At 58.8% G+C, this 25,290-nt stretch overlaps 2 protein-coding genes across 2 annotated transcripts; one reads left to right on the forward strand and one right to left on the reverse strand.

The window, feature by feature from the left end:
• Positions 1-2,849: 2,849 nt before the first annotated feature.
• Positions 2,850-7,289, forward strand: BTG2 (BTG anti-proliferation factor 2). Its single transcript, XM_075722243.1, has 2 exons — positions 2,850-3,012; positions 4,040-7,289. The coding sequence occupies exons 1-2, from the start codon at positions 2,850-2,852 to the stop codon at positions 4,378-4,380; spliced, it is 504 nt and encodes a 167-aa protein (XP_075578358.1). The 3' UTR covers positions 4,381-7,289.
• A 13,142-nt stretch (positions 7,290-20,431) lies between these two features.
• On the reverse strand, positions 20,432-23,694 carry FMOD (fibromodulin). Its single transcript, XM_075722477.1, has 2 exons — positions 22,704-23,694; positions 20,432-20,583 (listed from the first exon to the last, which is right to left on the reverse strand). The coding sequence occupies exons 1-2, from the start codon at positions 23,692-23,694 to the stop codon at positions 20,432-20,434; spliced, it is 1,143 nt and encodes a 380-aa protein (XP_075578592.1).
• Between the last annotated feature and the right edge of the window lie 1,596 nt (positions 23,695-25,290).

Genomic DNA, 25,290 nt, shown 5'->3' on the forward strand with positions numbered 1-25,290 from the left:
TCTTTCATGTGTGTTGCTAACTTAAAAAAAAAGAAGTCCTTAGACTTTAATCCTTGGGTTTATTTCAAAGCTTACAAAGGCAGATCTGGTTTATAGCAAGAGATTTGCTTGATTCCTTGTGCTCTGCGGATGAATGGAGTGGCAGATGGAGCGGGGAGGGGAGGACTCGGGGACCCCTTGGCTCTATCTTCTTGCTAGCTTGACCCTACTTCTGTGCCTGCTGCCCAGAGGGCTTTCTTTTAAGCTGTGCAGAACACGAAATGGCGACAGTACAGACCTCTGCTTGGGCAGTATCTGTTATATCCACCTCTTCTGTGATTTCACAAGCTATTTTCTTACTCTTTGCTCTGGCTTGTTGGTTACGCATTGCTACATAGCCATCGTCTCGTGCTTCAGAAGATGTGAAATCCCATGTATAGTGGGAGTGACAGAGGTGCAAATAAAATGAGCTGCAGACTCTGGAAGCAAGAGGCCTCAAAAAATCCTATTACACCCTTGGGTCATGGGAAATAATTGGAGTTTTGAGACCTGCTGTATAAAGAGGTGCTGGAAAGCCTCCCCCCAGCCTGCCGCACAAAATCCCCTCTTGTGAGGGGGACAGGCAGGGTGCTGCTCTCCTACCCCTTGCCAAGAGCAGTTCCCAAGGGGGACAGGACCCCGAGCGGTTCGATAAGAGCCACGATAAGGTGGAGCCGCGCTGGCAGGCTGCGTGCCGGCAGGCGCACGCTCCTCCTTATCAGGGAGCGCCGCGGCGAAAGCACTGTGCCAGCGACGGGAGCGGCACTGTGGGAACCGGCGATGGTTCAGCCTCCACGGGGCTGCTCCTGGGCAGAGGCAAACCCAGATGATCTAATTCCCTGCCTTGGTTTTCTCCAGCTGCACCCACTGCTTGTGGAGATGCCAAATGAGGCCCCGGCCACAGCAGGAGAACACGTTTTCGCTGGGGAACTCATCAGAGCTGTGGCTTCAGATCCTCCCCCCGGTGCACGCCAAGGGAGGCATCTGGGGCTGCGAGACAATGGCTCGAAACAATCCCAGTTCTCTGCCAGGGAATATGCATTCAGAAATCCCATCCTGTTTTGATACTAACTCTCTCATGGTTGATCAAAGCAAAGGCAAGAAAAGAGCTTGGCCTCCTACTGTTGCTTTAGCTTCGGGCCAGTTTCAGCAGAAGCTGGGCAAGTGCCTTTATCCTGGGCAGCGTGGCTGGCAGCTGGGCCAGCCGGTGCAGCTCCCCGTTCTGTGGTGGCTTTAAGGAGCTGCTTGCATCTTACAAAGCATCAGGGCCGTGCACCGCTTGCACCGGTTCTCCTCTCCCCTCCTGCTGGGCTGGACGGAGGCAACCGAGGACGCTTGGTTCTGCTCCATGCTTGCCTTGGCTTGCTCTCCCTGCTCCATGATCGAACACGTCCTCTTGCGCTGCCGCCACCTCCTCCTGGATCCTGCTCTTCCTCCAGCCAAAAGCTAGGATTGACTGGGTGCCAAGTCTGCCCTTGCTCCTCACCTCAAACGCTCCTCAGAAAGCGGTTATTGTCGTGTTCCCCCTCATCTCCCTCACCTGTCTGGGACGGTGCAGATGATGGCAAATTCTCCCTGCACGCTTCAGGGATCTCTGGAAAGGATTTGGCCTTGTCCAGGGAACAAGGATCTGTGGTATGTCTGGGGGAAGGAAATGTGGTGATGGAAACCTGCTGGGGAGAGGAGACCCTCTGTGCAGGGGGCCAGGCCGCATCCCATACTGAAGCCAGGAGGGGAGGAAGGGCCAGGGATGGGTCACTGTCGCTGACTGCCCTGGGTGACTGATCCGTGTCATTCCAGGTCGGCAGAAATGCTGCTCCACCGACGCCGAGAACGCCCCGACGCCGACCCGGCACCCAGTGCCCATGCTGGGCCGATGCCCCGGCAGAAGCGCGCAGGACCCCTGGGCCACCGGCTGTCGGGGACACCCTTCCCCTCGCGCCAGCTCCCTCACTGCGCCGTTCCTTCAGTCCCTTGCGGTTTCGGTAAGTGACTCGCCAGTGGCTTGGCGGGGACGAGCCTTTGCTTCGCCCTCCCGAGGCGTCGTGTTCGTCAGTGGAAGCGGCCCGTGAACTCACCCGCTGCCGGGGAGGGCTGGAAGCCTGACGCTGGCGGTACCGGTGCTCCGGGGCTCGCTGCAGCGGGCCGGGCAGGCTGGGGCTGCGGGGAGCAGCGGGACCGGGCCGGCTTCCCGCAGGCCACCAGCACCCCGGAGACCCGCTCCGGGACCCCGGGAGCAGCCGGGGGGCCCCGACATCGGCTTCCCCGGGGCGGCAAAGGGCACCTGGGCCGAGCCGGGATTTGGGGCGGGTTTCCACCGCTCAGGACGGCCCGGGGAGCCCTTGCCCTGCCCTCTAGCCCCCGCCCGCGGGCCCCCGCCGTCTCCCGCGGGTGACTTCGAGCACCGGCAGCTGCCAGGGACCCCCGGTCGCCCCCGACAGCCGGGTGCCGCAGCCGCGGGGCTGAGCGGGGCCCTGCCCTGGAGCAGGGGGGTGCGGAGAGCTGGGGTGGGCCGGGCCCCCGCCCCCGGCCCCGCCGCCCCCGGCCCCGCCGCCCCCGCCTCCTCCTCCGCGCTCAGCCCCAAAAATAGCCCTCCGGTAACTGCCCCCCGCCGCTGCTGTCATCGCGGCGGCAACGTCACTCCTTCCACCGCGCTGAGGTCAGGCTGCATTAGCATACCGCGCCGCCTCGGCCAATGGGCGCCGCCGCGCCGGTGACGCCTCCCCGGGCTGCCCTATTTAAAGGCGGCGCGGAGCGGGCGACGCAGACGGAGCCGAAGCGATCGCGGGGCCGCAGCCAGCGCCGTTCCCCCGCCGCTGCCCGGAGCCAGCATGAGCCAGCGCCAGAGCCAGCGCCGCGGCGGCCCGCGGGCCGACATGGTCCCCGAGATCGCCGCCGCCGTGGGCTTCGTCTCCAGCCTGTTGCGGACGCGGGGCTGCGTCAGCGAGCAGCAGCTGCAGGTCTTCAGCGGGGCGCTGCGGGAAGCGCTCGCAGGTGAGGCGCGGTCCCGCGGGCCGGGAAAGAGATCAGCTTCGTGGGGAGGAAGGTCCGGAGTGAAAGCCCACTCACGTCCATCTTCTTCCTCTCCCCCTTGGGGCCGGGCGCCCACTGGTGTCCTTCCCCGGTACCCCCCGTGTTACTCCTGGGACCTGGTGTCCCTCCTTGGGTGCCCACCTGTGTCCTCTTGGGTCAGGCACCCAGCTGTGTCCTCCTTGATGCCACATACGTGTTTGTGCCCTTGCCTGGGTGCCCCCCTGTATCCCTCTGGGGACTGGCAGGCATCTGTGTGCCTCCCTGGGCACCCACCTGTGTCCCTGTGGGGTCCTGGGCAGACAGCTGCCTCAGCCCTGAAAGGGAGCACATCCCCTGCCTAGTCTCTGCTCAGAGTTTTGTGTGGCCCATCTGCTTGAATCCTCCCTTGCTGGGGCTTAAGATAGATGATCCAAAGCTAGTCTGTGTGCCCCGTCCCCTGGCAAAAGGTGCTCAGCTCTGTGTCGGTGGGGTTTGGCACCCCCCTCCTGGCAAGTGTGGCACTAACTGGGTGGTTCAGGAGTCTCCTCCCAGCCCCACATAGCCTTGTGTTATCAGCCCTAAGAAGGGATGGTTTGTTTGCCGCTGTGCTGAGATAAGGGGTCGCGACATGCCCCTGAACTTAAGAGAATGACCTGGGGATGTTACTCCCCGACCGTGGTGTTTTGTTGTTGGTGATACGGTATCTACCCTGGCCACCCCAGCAGTCAGGGTGAGAAGGTGTTGGGGTGCTGTCACTGTGGCCCCTGTGGCACTGTCCTGCCTGGGGTTTCTAGGACCTGAAGAGCTGCGCTCTTGCGCCTTGGAGCAAGCGGTGGCTGAATACCGCTTGGCTCTGGAGCCTCCGTCTGAGGGAGGCAGCCGAAGGAGGATTCTGTTTCCTCCGCCTGCAGTGAGGTGTGGGACCCCCTCGGGACTGCAGCAGGATGCAGACCTCCTCACAGCTGCTGCGTGCCTGCTCACCACCCTTCCCTTCTCGCTTCCCTTGCAGAGCACTACAAACATCACTGGTTTCCTGAGAAACCGTTCAAAGGCTCTGGGTATCGCTGCATCCGGATCAATCACAAAATGGACCCCATTATCAGCAAGGCAGCTAGCCAGATCGGACTCAGCCTACCGCAGCTCTACCAGCTCCTGCCCAGCGAGCTCACGCTCTGGGTGGACCCCTATGAGGTCTCGTACCGAATCGGTGAGGATGGCTCCATCTGTGTCTTATATGAAGCTACTGCAACGAAACCTGTGAGCTCCTATGGGATGCTTACCTGTAAGAACCAGATGATGTTAGGTCGCACCAGTCCTTCCAAAAACTACATCATGACTGTCTCCAGCTAAATACTCCTCTTGTCCTTACACTGCCAAGACACAGGCTACTGTATACCTCACCTGAGGATCTATTTTTAAGATGAAGAGCTATTTATATTTTTTAAAAAAATCCAAGAAAATCCAAAATTAAAATATTGGGCGCCGCTTTGAACAGAAGCGGTGTTCTAGGTGCCTTTTTTAAAGCTGTTGCAAGCTTATGAGTTTTTATTATGAAGCTGATATCTACCTAATTAGTGTTGGATGGCAATTTTGGGCTGGCTTGCTCACTTGGGCAGCTTGGAATGTAGGAAGAGGCGGGAAAAGCCAGGCTGGGAAGTGTGGCTTGGTGGTGGGAGATGTCTGTGTCACCTTCTTCACCATCCTGGTACCCAACAGTATTGTTGTATTGCCAAGTATTGCAATACTGTTGGAGAAGGGACAAAGGAGTTGCTGTCTCCATGAATTTCTTCACTCCCCAGCTGGTCTGATCTCTCTGGGGCCTGGATATAGTGTTTGGGGGAACCTTGCATCAGGGCTGGGTGATGCTGGGGACCCTGGGATCGCTCACCTTTGCTCTCACACATCTTCTCTGGACCCATTTACTCCATGAGTGGTGCAGCTCTGCTCTGCCCTGCTCTCGGCACAAAGCGAGGGGGAGCATGGCCTTTCTCCAACACCTCCCCCTCTGCTGCTTGCTGCAGAAGGGGCCATGTAGGCATTGGTGCCCTGTGAAACGGAGCAAGGCAGGGATGTGCTGGGGGTCAGGCTGTGCAGAGAAGGTCCCCAAGATGAATATTGCAGCTACTGTGGTGGCACTGGAGTGCTGTTCCTGGTGCTCCCCAGTACCTGGCTATCGCCCATGGCTTGCTGTACACTGAGAAGGGTGCTCTGGACCCTGAAACCAGCACTCAACAGCTGTGAATTACAAAGCCTTTCTGTTATGTGTGGCTTAGCAGCCCATGATCTGCTCTTGTGTGGCCTCTCCGTGCTCCAAGAGTGGAGTCTGGCCTCTTGTTGCGCAAGTTGCCTAATCCAGTGCTGACGACTTGCTGTGTCACTTTTCCGGAAGAGCTGAAGCAACTCGCCTTGTGCTGTGGAGGTTGGTGTGTGAGAACTTTGCCCTGTCTCTTAAAATCAGAAGTACTGGGGGTCTCTTCCCCCTGTGTGTGGGATGCTCAGATGCTTTAGTGGCATAACTTTGCTTTTAAAGTCACAGCACTTCTTCCCTCTCTTCCTCCTCTGGGTGATCAGCATGTGGCTGTCCCTGGGAGCTGTCTCCACTGATACCTTGGTAAGGGGCGTTGTTAGGTTCAGATCTCTTGGTACATAACTATTTTGCACAATTAATGCCTGGTCCTGTGATCTGTCTATTGAAGCAAAACTCCTCGTGGTGTCCCAGTGGTACTTGTATTCAGGGAGACTTTGCCCAAGTGTTGTTCAGGATTTGGCCCTTAAACTGCTCTGGCTAACTACAAATGGGGTGGGAGCTGAAATTGCTGCCCCAAGAACTTTACCTACCTGCTGGGAATGAGCCTTTACTAGGATGTTGTATGTCCATTGCCTTTTTACTAACCAGCTGGTGCTCCTCTGGTGATCCTGGGAGAAGCGATTGAAAAAGCAGTGTATTGACATGGTTGTTTTTAATGAAATTTTTCCCAGATTTGTCTCTCAGCACACTTTTTTTTTTTTACCTTCCTCTTTTCTGACCTGGCAGCTGACTGGCATAACCAGAGTTGTTCTTGCCCAGCCTTTGATGAATCAAGTTCTCAGTCATTTGTGCAATATATTTCCAAATCTTGGGTCCTCTGGGAGAGGAAGGAAGCCTCCCATCTGCCACAGTTCTTAGCTTGGCTTTTTTAATATATTAAAAATTCAGCACAGCTCCCCAACTCTCAATGCTAATGTGGGAAAAAGTAAGTTGAATTTTTGTAAGCTTCAAATAATGAATTCCAGAACTGGAAAACCAGCCTCAATTCTTAGATCCTTTTAAAATGTCAAGTGGTGAGTTGTTTGTCCTTGAACAGTAATAGCAGACTGTGTCTCTGAAGTTGCATCACTTGAATTTCTCATGTTAGCAAAGCAGAAGCTGAAGTGAAGCACTGGGGCTTTTCCCTTGGTGAACTTGTGCAATAGGTGACCTCACCAAGAGGGGAGTACTTGGGAACTTCCAAAAAGCAAATTCCCTTTTCAAGGAAAAGGGATCTCGGTGCTTTTTGGAGTCCTCACTTGACCTGCTTATGTGGAAAGCCCATGATGAGAACTGCATCCAGGATGAGCAGTGTTAGATTTGCTGGACTCCTTGGCTGGATGTGGAGTTTCCTGAAGGCTGGTACTTCCTTGGGTTGTAATTTGTCATGATCAAAGCAGTCTTAAGATTTAACCCCCCCTCTTTATTCTGTTCCCTCCCTCTTACCAGAAAAGTTTTTCAGGAACAGCAGCCCACACCAAAGGAATACACTATAATTGCTCTTAACATGCCCCCACTTCCAGAACCAAAATAGCTGAGTCTCATTCTTTTTGTCCCTGGTGTGGAGGAGTCTGATGTTAAAGGTGTCTGGTTTTTAGCTTCAAAACCAACCAAACTTGGGTATAATCCATTTCTCTCTTGTAGCTGGTTACATGTAAAAGCTGTGAATTAGTGTGCTCTGTTGCCTTCTGCCTACAAGCCTGATACTCAACTGCAGAGCTGAATGGTGTGTATTTTAAGACAGTGTATTTGAGGGGTTTCTTGTAATTTTGGGGTTTTTTAACAAGCTGGACTGTTGAACGGGACCTGCTTTTTGTATTTGGTGGAAATGGTAGAAAGTTTGTAAGCTACACTTGGAGGAGGGAGTGGATGGTTACTAATTGTATAGTAGTGTTTTTATATACAGAATGTACAGATCCTTTGACAGACATATGCTTTTGTTACTTTAATAAAAATGTAGCAGTATAAATGAGCCTTGTTTTCTTGCTGGGAACTGTTGTATGCTTGCAAAGAGGGTGAGGGTTGGGATTGCAGCCTAAATCCCACACTGTGAATGCTGTGGGCTTGGTTAAAGTGCGGATGACTCTTCATATCCAGCTGTGTCAAGGAGGAGGTTTAGAAAAAAGCTGCTTAGTCAACATGCTGACTCTAAACCTGACCCTCTAAACCTGACAAATTAAGGCTGGGAATTGGTCTGATGACTAATGTGGGGCTGTGGGTGTCCTGCCCTCTCCTTCCCCATGCTGACTGTTGGGTTCTGGCTTGGGCAGTAGGGGATTTACTGTGTGGGATTGTAGAAATCCCGTGTCCTGCTGGGGTGTGAAGGTGTTATGTAGTCGGCTGCCAGATCTCTTACCTAAGCCCAGGAATGGCATTAACAAAGCCTGAGAAAGAAGCGATGGGTGATCTGAGCCAGGCACAGGGGCAGTTCCGCTGTCCTTCCAGGGGTGACTGAGCTGGCAGAGGAGGAAGGGTGAGAGATCACAGGACCGAAATGTTCAGGTATGCGGAGGATGCTCTGGGCCTGTCATGATAAAGGCAGCCAGGGTTGATTCACTGGAGATCCTGTTTTGGCTCTGTCAAGAGACTGGTGACTGCAGCAGGGAGCTGTAACCCTGCTCCCTGGGATGGGGATGTCCAGCTCATGTGTTTAACCCCCACCTGTGCTCATCTTCCAGCTGACCTGATTTAAGGACCTTAGCTAAATCAGCAGGTGCTAGTTTTCAGTCCCAAACTCCATCTGTATGGAGTTAGGAGGGTTTGAGCTGCAGCCTGCCGGGGTCCTTGTGACCCAGCCCAACCCTCCCTTCCTGGAGTGGCGATGCCAAGGGGGGGCACAGGCCTGGTCCTACTGCTCTCCCCTCCTGCTTTTATCATAACACGCCACCTCCGAGAGGAAAACAATCTGTGGGCCAATTTTGATGCTCTGTCAAAGCCGCTCCTTTTTGAACTCATCCCTTCATTAGTTTCTATAAACACACCCAAATTGCTGCTGCTTGTGAAACAGGGCTGTTGGGGAGGAATGGGTGTCCTGTTCAGTTGCTGATTAGCTCAGGAGTCATCCAGGTTCAAAGGCTTGGTGAAGTCAGATGATGGCAGCCTTCTTCCCTCCGGCTCGTCCGGATCAGCGTGGTCCGTCTAGACCTGCATGCTGTGGCCTGTGGCCCATTTTTCAGGCTGGCATAGCCCATGCCACGGCCAGCCTGGCCTGCTCCTGTGTGCTGTGGCCCATGGCTGGCGTTTGGGCCAGCAGGCAGAGCCAAGATCATCTCAAATTTGAGTTGCTCGTAGCCAAGATAAAAATACAGCTCTTATGCCATGGAAGCGTTTTGTGAGGAGTCAATGCTACCCGCGCCACGACCAGATCCCCCTGCCAGCCTTTTAATAGGTGACTCATCTACTATTTTTATTTTGCTTGTCAGTTTTCTTCTGGTGGGTTCATGATACCTGGTGTACAAGCTGGATTAGCTTAGGCATGCATCTTTATCTGCTGCCCAAAGCCCTTTCTAGGCTTTTTGATGCTGAATGGCAGCTCTCTGCGCATTCTTTCATTGCGAGATCCCCGAGTGCATCAATCAGCTCAGGGGCACAGGAGGAGGGGAGCGCGGAGGCACAGCCGGAGCGTGCACCAGGGACCCAGCTGCTCCCCAGCGTGCCTGGAGCAGCTCTGAAAAAGACTGAAAGTAACTAAAGCCGCACCGCTGCCCACCTTCTGCCTGTTGAAATCTGGGCTCGTTTTCTGCCAAGCCTTTTGCTGGGCTGCTGTTGGGATTTTTTTTGTTCAGGCTGAGCAGGGAAGTGTCCGATTCAAGGAGCCTGGGTCAAATGTTGTCCTCTGTAATCAGAGATCGGTGGTGTTGCATAAACAAGCATTTGCCTTTGACATGTCCTCGGTGAGAGCTCAGCCCTTTGCCCGGCAAACCTGCCTGCTCCCCGGCGCTCCGCAGGAGGGGTGAGCTCTGCCGGCACAGCGGGGTCCAGGACTTAAACCCAGAGAGTGTCCCGATGTGTGTGATACCCACCTAGAAAAAAGTTATTCCCCACAAAAACCCTGCTGCAGGGAGGAAGGGCAGCATGGGTGATGCTGGCTCTCAGGGGAAAGCGCTCTCCTCCCATCCCAGCAGCCTGGAAGGGCGTTTAATGCCTCTTTAGAGTAAAAAGGCGGGTGGGCTTTAATGTCCTATCCCCTGCACTGATGCATTGTCCCCCTGCTATCCGTGCAAGGCTTCCTGGCCGTGTGCGTGCTGTAGCAGTGCTGTCAGTCCTTCCTCGCAGGAGCTGGGCCAGCTTTGGGGGCTGGTCTGTTGGGGAAACGCAGATTGTGCAAAGCCCAAATCAGCCGTGAGGAGCGTCCTGACCTGGCAGCAACAACCACCCCAGGACAGGGTCCCCATGGGTCCGTGAGGATATTTTCGTTGACTCACGGCAAAATGTTTGTTTGATTTTTTTTTTTGTGTGTGTTTGCATGCTCCTCTTTCCTCTAGCAGAAATTGGGCGTTTTCTCAGTTCTAACTTATCAGAAAAGCAACATCAGCATTTAGGATATGAAACTGCTTGTTGGGGTTATTTCTGCCCTTCCCAGAGAAGCCAGACCTCATCCCCTGCCAGCCCCGCTGTTACCGTCCCTGCCTCGAAGCGCTTTTACCCCTGCCCGCCCCGAAGCTGGGAAGAGAGCCGGAACGTGGCAAATGGGTCGGGTTTGCTCAGAAGGGAAAAAGGTGAGTGGGGACAGGGCTGGCACCGGCACGGCCACCGAGGCTCTGGGCTTTCCCTTGTTTGCCTCTGCAGCTGGAGGAAGGACAGAAGCGAAACCGGGCGCCGCCGAGCCTCCTCCCCGCACCAGCACATTTGCGCAGGGCTCGGCCTCCGCCAGGTGCTTCCTGCCCTCTTTATTTGCCATCGGGGCGATGGGAAGCGACCGGCTATTTCGGCTCGGCCGAGGCCAATCAGGCACTTGCGTGGGTGCAGCCTCGTACGCCTGTATCTGGGGAGACGCAGCCGGCAGCGCCCAGCCCCGGCCCTGGGAAAAGGGGGAGGCGTGGGCCCCGGGGCACTCCGTCGCCTGCGGTTCTCCAGAGCCCGGATGATCTTCCCAGGATCTGCCGGAGCTGGAGAAACTCTGCAATCACGTGGCCCAGCAACGGGAAGATGGTTTGCGGGGTTTGGAGGGGTTGGTGCTGCGCCAAGCCCAAGGTGCCTTGGGCTGCAGCCTTCTGGCAGATGCTGGCGTTGCTGCTGCTCGCACCGGCGATCTCTGGCATCGCCAGTGTTGGCACCAGCACACTCCGGCATTGCCAGTGTTTGCTGCTGTGCTGGAGCCCCCTCACAAGCTCTGCCTCCAGCTCCGCACCCTGCAGGGCTGAGTCAAGCCCTTCCCCGAGCCCCCCCGGGACGTGGGCAGGCATCGGGTCCGGGGTCTGGGTTGGCCCGTGGGCTCTTGTTGGTTTCTGTCCCTTGGCCAGGAAGGCAGAGTGATTCCTGGCTGGGGACCGCGCTCCCTGCCTGCCCTTCCTCCTGACAGACCTTCCTCTCCCTCCTCTTCCCTCATCCAGCTCTCTGGCCTCCCTCTGCATCTGCACAGCGGCCACAGCCAGATCTTGAGCTCTCCCTGGCCAAACCTTGAGCCCTCCGCAGCCATGACCCATCTCGGCTCAGCTTGTACACCCCCGAGCACCCCAACAGCCTTGCACACAGCCGGGGCCCCCGAACCGGCGTGAAGGGGAACGCGCTGCTCTGCCTTTCCAATCCTTGCTAAAAACTGAACCACCCGGTGGAAAAAAAAAAAAACCCAAAACCTTCCTTCCACCGAAAAGGTCATGGGCAGATGCGAGCGCGTGTGCCGCAGCCGCCGCACGCCCACTCGCCTCCCCCCCACGCGGTGCAGTAACCGTCTCGGCGCTCGCAGCTCGCTGTGCTTGGAGGGACTCCAGCAGCAGATGGGGCAGGCTGCGGCGCTGCTTAATGCTAACTTGAAATGAAAAAAATTTCCCCCTCCCTCTACCAACTGCAAAACCTGCCGGCAGGCTCAGCCCCGTCTCCGCTCCCTGCCTGCTCGCTTCCTCCCGTGCCAGCTTTCGGGCAGGAGCGTGCGCAGAGTGGGTCCTGCGCAGACCTCTGGTTTATTAAAAATGGCAGTGGGGAGGGAGAGGGGAAGGGGCTCCCCAAAGGGGAGCGGGGGTCTGCCCTGAGAGCAGGCACGTCCCATGGCCCTGGGAGGGGTCATCCCCCATCGAGGTGAGCAGCCTGAGTGGGATAAAAGCGGGGTCCTGGAGAGGGACAGCCCACCCTGGCCCTGCCGTGGGTCCCCATGCTCCCCGCTCCTGGGGCATCACCGAGGGGCTTGGGGGTCCTGGGGGCCCACTCACCCCAGCCACCCCCCTGCTGCAAGCGCCTGGGCGAGGGGCTACGACACCAGGACAGATGGGCAGGGGGAGAGGAGCTGCTTTCAGCTGCTTTTTTGTTTTCCACCAAGCATCCCAAGGCGAGAGCCGTCCCCATTGCCGTCCCCATCCCGGCCCCCTCCGCAGCGGCTGCTCCCCGGCGCGGGGGCCAGCTCTGACGCTCTCATTTACGACCTGTTGGGGGATAAAAGGGGCTTGTTGGCGGCGGCGAGCAACTGGTGTGCGGGGACAACTGTTGCCATCTGTCTGGTGGGGTGGGGGGGGGGGGCCGCGGCGGGGCCAGGGCCAAGCCAGGGCCGGGGTTTTGTTTCTCCTTTCATGCACCACTAAACTTTGCACCTTTTGTTTCCCAGAGAAGGGCTGAGAGCCGGGGAGAAAAGAGGCCTCTGCGCCGCACGGGTTGGGGCAGAGCTCGCTCAGCTTGCCAGGGGGTTTGCATACGATTCTTATTAAATATTATAATAGCAATTATCGTTATTTGAGGAGTCTGTCGGTGTTGGGCAAGCCCCCGCCGTGCCACCCCCACGCTGCACCCTGGGAGCTTGCTGGGCAGAGTGGGGTGCCCCGACATGTTCCGTGCTGCGGCAGGCAGAAGCCACGGCTGCTGATTCCGTGCATCCCTCAAGGAGCCGAGGCTGCGTCACCACGGAGCGACAGCGTGCCCTGCCACCCCTGAGGGATGCTGTGCCCCTGTCCCCAAGGGATGCTGTGTCCCTGTCACTAAGGGATGCTGTGCCCCTGTCCCTGAGGGACGCTGTGTCCCTGTCACTAAGGGATGCTGTGCCCCTGTCCCTGAGGGACACTGTGTTCCCATCTTCAAGGGATGCTGTCCCCCCATCTCCAAGGGATGCTGTGCCCCTGTCCCTGAGGGACGCTGTGTTCCTGTCCCCAAGGGATGCTGTGCCCCTGTCCCTGAGGGACACTGTGTTCCCATCTCCAAGGGATGCTGTGCCCCTGTCCCTGAGGGATGCTGTGTTCCCATCTTCAAGGGATGCTGTGCCCCTGTCCCTGAGGGACACTGTGTTCCCATCTCCAAGGGATGCTGTGCCCCTGTCCCTGAGGGACACTGTGCCCCATCTCCAAGGGATGCTGTGCCCCTGTCCCTGAGGGACGCAGTGTTCCTGTCCCCGAGGGATGCTGTGCCCCTGTCCCTGAGGGACACTGTGTTCCCATCTCCAAGGGATGCTGTGCCCCTGTCCCTGAGGGACGCTGTGTTCCCATCTTCAAGGGATGCTGTGCCCCTGTCCCTGAGGGACACTGTGTTCCCATCTCCAAGGGTTGCTGTGCCCCATCTCCAAGGGATGCTGTGCCCCTGTCCCTGAGGGACGCAGTGTTCCTGTCCCCGAGGGATGCTGTGCCCCTGTCCCTGAGGGACACTGTGTTCCCATCTCCAAGGGATGCTGTGCCCCTGTCCCTGAGGGACGCTGTGTTCCCATCTTCAAGGGATGCTGTGCCCCTGTCCCTGAGGGACACTGTGTTCCCATCTCCAAGGGTTGCTGTGCCCCATCTCCAAGGGATGCTGTGCCCCTGTCCCTGAGGGACGCAGTGTTCGTGTCCCCGAGGGATGCTGTGCCCCTGTCCCTGAGGGACACTGTGTTCCCATCTCCAAGGGATGCTGTGCTCCTGTCCCTGAGGGACACTGTGTTCCCATCTTCAAGGGATGCTGTGCCCCTGTCCCTGAGGGACACTGTGTTCCCATCTCCAAGGGTTGCTGTGCCCCATCTCCAAGGGATGCTGTGCCCCTGTCCCTGAGGGACGCAGTGTTCCTGTCCCCGAGGGATGCTGTGCCCCTGTCCCTGAGGGACACTGTGTTCCCATCTTCAAGGGATGCTGTCCCCCCATCTCCAAGGGATGCTGTGCTCCTGTCCCTGAGGGACACTGTGTTCCCATCTTCAAGGGATGCTGTGCCCCTGTCCCTGAGGGACACTGTGTTCCCATCTTCAAGGGATGCTGTGCTCCTGTCCCTGAGGGACACTGTGTTCCCATCTTCAAGGGATGCTGTGCCCCTGTCCCTGAGGGACACTGTGTTCCCATCTCCAAGGGATGCTGTCCCCCCATCTCCAAGGGATGCTGTGCTCCTGTCCCTGAGGGACGCTGTGTTCCCATCTTCAAGGGATGCTGTGCCCCATCTCCAAGGGATGCTGTACTCCTGTCCCCGAGGGATGCTGTACCCCTGTCACTATGGGATGCTAGGCCCCTGTCCCCAAAGGACACTGCATCCCTGTCACTAAGGAATGCTGTGCCCCATCTCCAAGAGATGCTGTGCCCCTGTCCCCAAGGGACACTGTGTCCCTGTCACTAAGGGATGCCGTGCCGCCGTCCCTGAGGGACAACCATGCCCCTTGTCCCCAAGTGATGCCGTACCCCCGTCCCCGAGGGATGCCGTGCCCTGGCAGTGGCAGCAAGGAGAGGGCAGGGCACAGGCAGCCGGGACGATGGGAGCAGCCAGAGGCTGCGTTCGCTGCCCCCGGGGCAGTTCGTGCTTCCTGGAGGAGCAGTGTCTGCGTCTGGGACGGGAGCACAGCACGCAGGGCCGGTTCCAGCCGGGCGTGTGAGTCTCACCAGCTGCCTGGGTTTTGTTCAGGGCTTTGAGCCACTTGCATTGCTTGTCATCTGCTTTCTGCTAAGCCACGTCTCCAGCCCCAGCTTGGAGCTGGTGGCTGGGATGAGCCCTGCGTGTCTGGGGGAGCGCGTTTCCCAGCTCCGGGGAGTGCCAGAGGAGGGCTCACGGGGCTCCCCAATCCGCCACATCTCCACACCAGTGGCGTTGACCCAGCAGCGTCTCGCAGGCCATGTCCGAGCTTTGCCTGTGGCTACTACTGCTACGGAGCCGTCCCTGCCAGCCTCATGTCCCAGCCGGCAGGAACAAGGCAGAAGGCGAAGGATGTAAGGATGATGCTGGGGTCTGCGTCCCAGGACCCGCCAGCTCGCGTCGGGATGCGTTAGGGCATCCCTCGCCGGGTTGGTACCTGCCCCTGGCCCCTCTGCGAAGGCCACGCGTCCCTGTGGGCGTCCAGGCACAGCAGCGCCCGGCCCCGCGGGGAAGGGGCAGCTCAGGGTGTCACCGCTGCGGGGATGCAACAACACCCGCGTGAACGCAACACCCGCTCCTTTGGGGAACTGCCGGGAAATGTGTTACTGGGAACCAGCTGCAGGCAACAATATCCCTAAGCCCTGCGCGTCCCTGGCGTTCCCAGCTGCCAGACGAAGGGCGAGGCCCATTTTCCCTCTGACAATGCCCTTTTACCAGGGAGTTTATTTCTATTATAGCACCGGATAAAACAGAAAAGGGGAAGGACGGGGCTGGAGCCGAGCAGCTGCCCTTGCCGATTCGTTCGCTGCTTTGTTGTGAGTTAAAAGTCTGGATCGGGGCTGAGAGACCGGCCGTGGTGATCCCTCAAAGCGCACGGGCTCGTCACCCCCCTCCCGGCCCCCGCGGGGGGACTCTGCAGAGGGACTGGTTGGGATCTGCCCCAGCACTTTCCCCTCCGGGCCGTCAGCACAGACCATGGCACCGTTTTGGGGAGCAGCCATGCTTAGCCCAGGGACGCAGAGCCCCCCAGCGTGCAGGGGGCTGAGCTTTCCTTTTTTTTTCCCTTTCCCCTTTGCAGTGACTTTGGTGACTTCAGCTCCAGCCCCAAGCCCGTGCTCCTGGATCCTACGGATGGTTGCGGTGTCAGAGCAACTCACCCCCCCTTAGCGCTGACCCCAAAACCTGCCGGGGCAGGAGAGCAACGCTGAGCCCGTCCCCCCCAAACGCAGACCCCCCGACAGCGAGCTGGCTGGCACAGAAAGCCCCCGTGGCCGTGCCAGCCCCCGGCAGCTTCAAGGCTGGCAGCAGCCGCTGCTGGGGGCCGCGGCGGGGCTGGGGCGCGGGGTCCACGCTGCCTTTTGAAGTGGAGACAAAGCCCGTCTTGATATTTATGGCACGTGCAGCGGGAGCGTGGGGCGTGCGGGGCTGCGGGACAGATGGCGAGTGAAACAAAAGGGGAGGCAAGAATGGGAGCTGAACAGATTGGGAATTTCCTGCCCGTCCCTCTCCCCCATGCCCAAACACCGCTGGGGGCGTGTGGGGAGCAGGACCGCCTTTCCCCAGTGGTCCCCCCAAAGTGTTCGGTCCCTTGGGGGGGATGACTGACCCCCACAAGCTGCTCTAGCCCCCAAACCAGGTGGAGAGACCCAAAATCCCGAGGCCCCAAATCCCAAGCACCGAAATCCCATCTCCATTTTACTCCTGATGCGGAGCTGCGAGAGCAGGACCCCTTGGCTCCTCCGAGCCTCAGCCTGCTCCTCTGAGAAATGGGACCCCGGCTCATCGCCGAGCCATGCCGGGGAGGCGAGGGGTCCCGGCGATCTCTGCCAGCCACGCGCCAGGCCCCTCCCCGGCGTCTTTTCCTGCTGCCTCCGCAGTTTTCTTATCTCTTCCCAGCAACGTCGCAGCTGCCGCGGGACGGACCCAAACAGCTTATTAATAATCAACTTTTATTGCTTGTCACATGGCGAACACATCTGCAGATGGTCAGGCGCAGCGGTGGCAGCCGTGACCTCGCCACCGATCCTTTTGTCCTCGCAACTCCTCCGCGCAATAAAGGTTTTAGGTGAAGCCCGAGAAGAACTGCGCAAAGGGAAGCGCCGAAGGATGTGACGCCGGGTTCCGCGTCCCTGGGCCGTGACTCACGCCGGCTCTGCAAACGCTTGCGTGCCGAATTTGAAGCGCAGGGACGATGCCGTGGCCGGAGCTCACGTCCCTTGACTGGGGGGTGGCTCTGCCCACCCCAGACTCCTCCAGCCACGTTAGGGTCAAACCCAGCGCCCGCTGCCTCGCTGCTTTCTTGCGTACTTCTCCAAAGGAAAATACTTTTTTTTTTTTGAGGGGTTGTTTTTAAACACAAATCCTGTGCTTCCTCAGGAAACATCCTCCTAAAGGGATGTTTGCAAACAGCCTGGGAAGCGTTTGAGCTGATGGATGCTGCAAAGAGGGGAAAAAAAAAAGTGAGGAGGGGAAGAGAATCTGGGTGAAGAGGCTAGAAAGAAGTGGAGATGAAATTTGGGGGTTTTCGGGGGAGCTCTGGAGAAATCCTGCCTGTCCGCATGGGTCCCCCCATGGGAGCTGCTGGTTTTTAGGGTCTCGCGCAGGGCCAGCCCCAAGGCGGGCGCCCGGGTCCAATGCCCGTGGCCTGAGCCCCTCTGCGGACACGGGGTGATGGTGGGGGGCGGCGTGTCTGGCAGTGCAGTGGGGTGTCCTTCAAATCCCACCCAAGGAGGGTCCTCGGGAGGAGCCCACAGTCCAAAGGTGACTTCAGGGGGGGGGGCTGCAGCTGCTGGGACCTCCTGCAGCAGCCCCACAAAGTGCCCAGGGCACACCTCCAAGGGGGCTGGGGAGCTATTTTTTGGTTGGTTTGGGGTTTCCCCCTCCTTCAGACTTCTCTGTGGATCTGGACAAAGCCCTGCACTCCCCCTCCTCCTCCTCCTCGGTGGGATACAGGCTGCTGGGGCCCCCTGGCCAGCACCTCCTCCTAGCAACAGGAGGAGGAGGAGGAGGAGGAGGAGGAGGAAGGGGATGAGGAGGGGGGCCAAGCCCCCATCCCTGCTATCCCCACCGCAACAACAAGGCGGTGATTGGGTGCCTGTGGGCTCGCCCAGGACCAATGGGGTCTCCCCCATTTTTTGGGGAGGGGGAAGAAGCGCGGTGGGTTGCCCTGACCCCCTGCCCCCTCACCTCCGCCCCTGCGGGATGCAGGGCCAGTGCCCCAGCTGGGGCACATCAGCCATCCCCATGGCCCTGCGTGGGTGAAGCAGCTGCTGGAGGCGGTGCTGGGGGGGCTGCTTCTCCTGGGCTTTGCCCTGCTGCCCCCAGACCCTGGTTCCCTGAGGTGCTGGGCTGGGGCCTCCCTACAAATACCTGCTGGACCCCCAACCCCTTCAGCTCCTGCAGTCTGGTGTTGATTTGGGAAGGGATGCGGATGCTCTGAGGCAAAAACCTGCCCCGGGACCAAGGAGTGGGGTGTGCTGGTGCTTGGGCAGCTGCTGGGCGCAGGGAGGAGCGTGGTGCTCGGCTGGTTTGTAGGTGGATCCTGCAAACATCCTCCCCCGCGTCTTTGGAAGAGCGTGGAGACGTGGCGTGGGCTCGGGCGCTCGTAGCCCTGGCCCCGGCCCCTTCCCGCCTGGCCTGCTGGATGCTGCCGCAGGGAAGGAGGAGGAGGATGGGCTGTGGCACCTCTCCTGGGGCTGATGGCAGAGAGATCAGAGCTGGTCCCAGATGCCATCAGGCGTCGGAGCCAACCGGCTGCGCGTCCGCAGGGGTTTGGGGCATTCCCCCTCTCCGCAGAGCCCGCTGCCAGCCTTGGAGGGAGCCCAGCGCGAGCGTCGCTTGCCCCTCGCTGTCTCAGAAGCAGGGTCAGGTTTGCCTCCCTCTCAGCCCTTTTTAACCTGGGTGGAGCTGGGTTTCACCCTGCGTCTCAGCCCAGCCTTTGCCCAAGCAAGTGCCGGCTGTGGCGGGCACCCCTGGGTGCAGGGCAGCTCCCAAACCTGGGTGCAGGGCAGCTCCCGAACCTGGGTGCTGCTCTCTGGGGACGTGGCCTTGGGGAGGGAAAGCCAGGGCCACCCTTCCAGCCTGGACAGGACCAACATGTGACGGGCAACGCCGACATCTAGTGACAGCCCTGCTCCCCAGCCAGCTGGGCTTGCAGCGGGGTGCCCTTGGTGCGGGGTGCCCTTGGTGCGGGGTGCCCTTGGTGGGGGGTCCCCGGTCTTGGTGCCTCCGGGAGGATTTGCATCCCTGCCAGGAGCGAGGTTTGGCTGTGGGAGGTCACGGTGAGGATGTGCCCGTCCCTTTGCTGCTCTGGGATGTCGGAGAGGATGGGGAAGGGCGAGGAGCGGGGTCTTCTTGCTGCTCCTCCTGCCCGGCTTCTGCAAGGGCTTTGGCTGGGGTTGGGGGGCTGGAGTTGGGGGGCTGCCCTTGGCCAGGGCTGGGGCCCAGGGCTGTTTTGGGGAATCCCTCCTCCTGCCCCCCATGGAGCACCCGCAGGCTCTGCCCCCCGGCCGGCACCAACCCGGAGCCCAGCGAGCCCCCGGTGCGCTGAGGAGAAGCCCGCAGGCTGGGAAATGGCACTGTCTCTGCAACTCCTGCTCTGCAAAAATCCTGCCCATGTGAAACTTTTTTTTTTAAAGCATCCTCCAGCTTAGCTGTTAAAAATAAGCAGGGGCTGAAGACAGGAGAACATGAAAGCATCTGGAAAATAACGACCAGACGTACTGTGCTAGTGGCACTGCCATCCCTTCCCTCTCTCAACTGTCACTTTTCCATGTGTAATTTTTCCTTCTATAAAAGTCCTCGCACGGACCCCATCTGGGATATGCCGGAGCGGCAGCTCCTCGGTGTGGGGAAGGCTGCGTACGCACATGTCGTGTGTGGTACAGCCGCTAGACGGCAAATCCAGCCCGGGTTACGTCTGCAGAAAGGTCTGGTCTGCAAGAGGGGAGGTTACGGTGCTCGGAGCAGCCCAGACGCTCGGACCCTGCTCTCCACGCTTGGGATTCCTCAGACACGTTTCGTGCAGTTTCAGAAAGGGCTTTATTCGTCGGTATGATATCTACAGTTCATGCGTCGGTGATAGTACAGGTTTTTTTGGGTTTTTGTTTCTATAGTGTTAGCATGCAGTTTAAATGCGGAGGGTCTGGATGACCTCTTCAGCTTTGCAGGTCATCTCCGAAGCTCAGCTGCCCCTTTGGTTCTCAAACTAAACTGTCCAAGGAACCAAGTTGGGTGCTTGTGGCGAATTCAAAGGTGCTGCGGATGCACATGTCACTGCGAAATTTTTTTTTTTTTTTTTTTTAAAAAATGGGAGACCCGGCTGCCTGGGCAGAGAGGGAGCTCAGAGCCAAGCCGGTGGGCGGGATGGAGCTGGGCGTGCGGGGGGTCCCCGGGCAGCCGGGGGTGACGGCACCGGGAACTGCCCCATCCCTTGCCCCCAGTCCTGCCTGACCCAGTGGTCTGGGAGGAGGATGTGGAACCCCCCTCGGCCGCGGCCCGTGAAGAGGCCGTTTCCCAGCGCGTTTCTCTCTAACCCAAGCAGCTGACAGCCGCTCGGCAGTGGCAGGAAAGGTTTCTCTCTATCTCTGGAGCAGGAAGCTGGTGGAAGGGGGGAAAAAGTGGAGGGGGAAGAGTGGGTCTGCTCTTCCCCATCCTTGACCGAAGGATGCTGGCAGCCAGGAAATCTGTAACCCTTTACTCGCGTAGCTCCCAACCTCCCAGATGCTCCTCCCAGTGACCGCTGGCACCCGGCCCAGGGTGAATCGTTTTAAATCTGCTGGTTCTGCAGGACCCACGCCTGAAACCCTCCCCGCTGGGGTCAGATGCTCAGTGCCGTGCTTCGGAGGTGGGATGAACTCTCCCCCATCCCTGCTGCATCCCACCCAAAACCAGGGGAGAAGGCGAATGGGGGCGCAGCGCTTTGGGGGGGTGGCTGTGGTGGGGTCAGAGGGGGAACCGCGCTGGGACCTGTCCCACCCTGTGTGGCCGGAGAGCCGGGAAGAGGGAGCGTTTGGGGATGAATGGATCCTGCCCACCCGCGTGGGCTGATGCTGGTGTACCCTTATTGCACTATTGCGGAAGCCAAGTCAAACTGTCAAGCTGCATTAAAATGGGAGTGAGTGTCTCCCCAGGAACGGGGGAGCCAAGTCCTGAGGCTGGGGAGGGGGCCGGGGGGCCAGGCTAGATCTCGATGATGGTGGCACGCCGCAGGCACAGCGGGGCGTCGGGGGGCACCGCATTTCGCTTGATCTCGTTCCCGTCGAGCCGCAGGACCTGGAGCCTGGAGTAGTTCATGACGTCCACCACGGTGCAGAAGCTGCTGATGGAGAACTCTGCGGGGGGAGAGGAGACAGAACTGAGCACCCACTTTGGCCCCGGCTCTGTCTCACTTTTGTGACCGCGGCCGATCTTTGGGGAGCAACGTGGGAAATGTCAACGGGGGCTGCTCTGGCCATGGGTCTGCAGGTACCAACCTCTGAGAGCTGGTTTATGTTAAGATGGGCAGGAAAAAAAAGAAAACACCCCCAAATCACCAATTATTCCTGCAAATTTGGACTCGACACCCTCCACTCTTAAGCTGAAAGAGTAGCTGATGCAGTCAGAAGGAGCCTGTGAGTTTGTGCCTCTTCCAGGGTTTGGAAGCGGTGGCAGCGCCCGCCCTTGGCTGCGTTTGCCTGGCCTGGCTGGAGCGATCGTAGGGAGAAAACTGGGTGGAGTCAGACGAAACATTGCTTTTTATCAGGAATTGCCTTTGCAGCCTCTTTTGTGAGGCTTCACACGCTGCACCCTCCAGCCCCTGACTTCCCCGGCCGCTGCGGGACGACCCAGGCAGCGTGGCTGGGAGAGAGGGAGGGAGGACATCCCTGTCCCTGTCCCTGTCCCCATCCCATGCCCGCAGGCATCCCCTGCCTGTTCATCTGCCACCCGCTGCTGCCAGCACCAGGCAGGGAAACTCCGCGCCAGCCTGAGCTGGGTTTAGAGGGAGGAGATGGAACAAACTCCAAAAATTTTGTGCAGAATTTGGGGGAGAAGCCACCGACTAGAGGGCAGCAAAGCTCCAGGCCGGGATGCTGCTGGGGAAGGCAGCGGGGTGCCGGGGGACCCCTGCACCCACAGGCCGGGGGCTCGGGGGGCTGCAAGCCCTGCGGCGAGCGGGGAGGCAAGCGGGGACCTCCCGGTGTGGCTGGAGGGGCACGACCCCAGCCCTGATGCCCCATGGGTGGGATGTGCCCCCCCCAAAAAAGGTTGGTGCTGCACGCCTGGACCCGCGGCCCCTCGCTCTGGGGATGCTTTAAAGGTCAGCGGCAAAACCTGCAGCTGGAGGAAAAACTGCCGTAAAGCCTGAACGGCTCCGCGGTGGTTTCGTGGCATTTGTGGGCAGACGTTAACAGCTACAAATTTTGAAAGCAAACATTTGGGAATCTGTTCTTGTTTTTGTGTTTCTGTTGGTTCCCCGGTGCGGGGTTGTGTGTTTCCTCTGCCACAGCTGATGGCTGCAGTGACACATCCCCGTCCCCATCCCGGGCTTGCTCAGGGGCTCAGCACCGCTCCAGGAGGGTCCTGCCCTCGGGGCCTGGCAGGTGAGAGGAGCAAACCTGGATTTTTCCAGGAGATTGCTTGGGTTTGGTTTGGTTTTTTTTTTCCCCCTAGCTTATTTTTATAAATAGCAGCCAGAACAATCTGTTCCTTTTATTTATTTGTGTATTAAATGGGGTGAATTTTAGTCCTGGCAGAAGATGCTGCATTGATGGCTTTAATAACTCAGAGCTCCCGTCTGTCCCAGCCCCAGCAAAGATGTGCCCCTCGGCTGCAGACCACGACCCTTGGGGGGCTTTGGGGCCATGGGCTGTGCCCGGGCTGTGCCGGTGCCCTGCGAGGCGGGGAGGGAGGTGGGCAGAAGGGGCTGGAGAAGGGGGCTGCGCTGGCCCTGAGCGCTGCGGACTGCCGGGCACCGCAGGATATGTCCCTGTCCCCTGCGTTAGTGCTGGCCAGGGTGATGCGTGCTCCTACACGCGTGGCTATGGGGACCCCCCACCTCTGTCCGCTCTGTCGGTGACCCCTCGGCCTGTGTGCAATGCCCGACTAAAGCCGTAGTCCCCTCTCCAGGTTGTGCATCAGCTTCTACCGACAGCTGGTTTCTGGCATCTCTAACCAGAAGATGCTCAGGCTTCTGATGAATGCTCAGTAAAACCAGTGCATTGGCTCTGTGGATCACATGGGACTGTCCAGAGCTGGGAGCCTCTCGGCTCCAGGCGTGTTGGGACACAACGGGCCCCGTTCCTGGCTTGCTGAGGGCCACCTGGAAGTCTCTCCAGTTCCAGCTTCCTGCTCAAACCATTACCCCAGGTAGTCTCCCATGGGGAGGCACAGGTTCTGCATCCCCCTCTCCCACCCCTCTCTCGCACCACCGTCCCCCACACCACTGTGCTCTGGTTGACGCGTTTGTGCTCACCGTTGATTTGGTTCCCTTGAAGGTAGAGGTTCTCGAGGTTGGTGCTGACCCGGGGGATCTTCTGGAGCCTGTTGTAAGAGAGGTCCAGCTCGAGGATGCTGCTGCTGTTGAAAGTGTTGGTAGAGAGCCCTTGGTTTGTCAGGCTGTTGTGGGACATCCGGACATAGAGCAGCTTGGGAGAGACCTTGAAATAGTCATCAGGGATCGTGTTGATGTAGTTGTACTCTAGGTAAAGCTGTTCCAAAGCCATTGGGAGCCCATCAGGGACTTTCCTGAGGTGGTTGTAGCTCAGATCAGCAAGGATCAAGGACTTGAGCCCTTTGAGGGATGCTCCCATCTCAAAAATGTAGTTGTGGCTGAGGTACAGGGCTGTGAGGTTCTCCAGACCCTCCAGAGCATTGGAGGGGACCTTGGAGATCTGATTGTAAGACAAGTGGAGCTCTCTCAGGGACCGGGGCAAGGGACTGGGCATCTTGGTTAGGTTGTTGTTGTTCATGTACAACCTCTCCAGGCTTTTGAGCTTGGCAAAGACCCTCTTGCCCATCTTCTCACTGGTGATCTGGTTGTTGTGCAGTGCGAGCCATTCCAGATCCGTGGCATTGTCAAAAGCCCCCTCTTGGATGGCGGTGATCTGGTTGTTCTGGAAGTAGACGTATTTCATCCGGGAGGGCACGAAGGGCAGGTACCTCAGGTTCCGGGTGTCACAGTACATGGCTGATGAGAAGTTAGGGGGGCAATCACATTCTTGGGGACATTGCCAAGAAGGGGCTTGCTGAGGTTCAGGGCCAGGCTCTGCCTCCATGTCTGGAGCTGGGAGGTAAGAGTACACGTAAGGTGTGTTCTCATCCTCGTAGTAGGGCATGTAGTTATAGGAAGACATACGGGACTGCCGCATGTAGTACTGTAACCAAGCCATGTCTTCTTCTTCATTGTACTGGCCCAGGGAGGCTCCGCAGAGCCCAGCGATGATCAGGACAGTGGCCCAACTCATGGTGCTGATGCTGGAGGGACATGAGGAGGGGGAGAGATGGGGGGAAAAACCATCAGCAGTGTCAGGTAAGGGCTAGAGGCAGGTGAGCCGTACCCCGTGGCCTGGGAATCCAGCGGGGTCGGATGTGGTTGGAGCCCTGCCTGGGGTTGGCGGCACTTGGCAGCAGAGCTGGAGAACCGGGCGACCTGAATGAATCCTACTCCAAAAAAATGCAGCTGCAGACATGTCCCCTGTTTGCAGTTACCTGATCTTACCCCTTTTCACCTCAGGCCTGCTAGAAACCTCCATCCCAGTGGATATTTGCTCGGAAAATCTTTACTTATGGGTATTTCTGTTACAACCGAGTAGAGGATGGAGATATGGGCACATGGTCCGAATTTGTGTAAGGTCACGCAGCTCTGCCCTGAGGTGCCTGGGGTTTGCCCGCGCTGGCTCTGCACGGGAGGGAGGAGAAAGGACTCGGCCGCTCTCCGGCCAAGTGGAGGACAGCGGTGGCTGTGAGAACAGGTTGATGGAGCTGAAGGCACGTATCGGTGGAGCTATATTTAAGCTACGTTCACGGGCGACATGAGTCGCTGTGGGTTTCATCCAGCTCTCCCTTCCCCCACAGAAACGCAGGATGCTCAGGCTGCTCGGGAGTGATGTAAATCCTGGTAAACAAGTTCTGGCTTATTTCTGAAATGAAACCACTTCCAAGCTTACATTTCCTGAGCTCAGCCCCGACACAAAAAGGGGCAGCATCCGCCGGCCCCTCGAGGCCAGCGTGACCAGGGAGAGAAGGAGCCATCCCCAGAGCTACTGCTTGGCCCCTGCTTGTGAAATTCAGCCTGCCGAGGGCTGACACCCAGAAGAGAGCAGGGCAGAGGGCTCAGAGCAAGGCAAACCTGTCCCGAGCCCCGTGGCTTGGTGTGGGCTGGGCAGCCACCCCGTGCCGTGCCCGGGGCGGTGTGCCGGCACGCTATGGCGCTGGTGGCGGGAGGACTCCAGCTGCGGCCGCTCATCCTGACTCCTCGTCTTGCTGCTACAGGAGCACGCAGAGCGGCCTGGAGCGAGGCAGCTTGAAATGCCTCCAGGAAATACGCGGGGCCATGCTGTTCGGAGGGGGAGAAGAGTCGCTCCCGCCTGCTGGCTCCTATGTACGTGGCTGGGAGCGCGGAGCTGCGGGGCTGCCGGTGCCAGCTCTGCTCCGGCAGCCGCGGCGTGGGCAATGCACGACAGGGGCCAGCGTCCCTCCTCGCCCTGCCAGGGGTGTTCATGGGGTCGCCCGACGAAACCTCGCCGCGTCCCCACCCTGCAGCGAGGAGGGGACGTCTCGCCCGGCAGACAAAGAGGGCACAGTTTGCTCCAAGGCAGAGGCTGCCCTGCCACCGAGGCACCCTGGCAGGCTGCTCACGCTGGAAAAAAAGAGGGATTGAGACAGTAGCAGGCAGGCATAGCTCCCTCGCTTTCTCCTTCCCCCTCCGTGTGCTCATGCAGCCGAGGGGCAGAGGAGACGTGGTCCTCCGGGCTGCTGTGTGCAGCGGGGGAGCCTGGCAGTCGCAGAGGAGTTTCTTCTCCTCCTCCTCCCTCCTGCTCCAGGGCACTCTGCCTGCTGAA

The sequence above is a fragment of the Pelecanus crispus genome, chromosome 17 (assembly GCF_030463565.1).
Source record: "Pelecanus crispus isolate bPelCri1 chromosome 17, bPelCri1.pri, whole genome shotgun sequence".
Taxonomy (NCBI): Eukaryota; Metazoa; Chordata; class Aves; order Pelecaniformes; family Pelecanidae; genus Pelecanus; species Pelecanus crispus.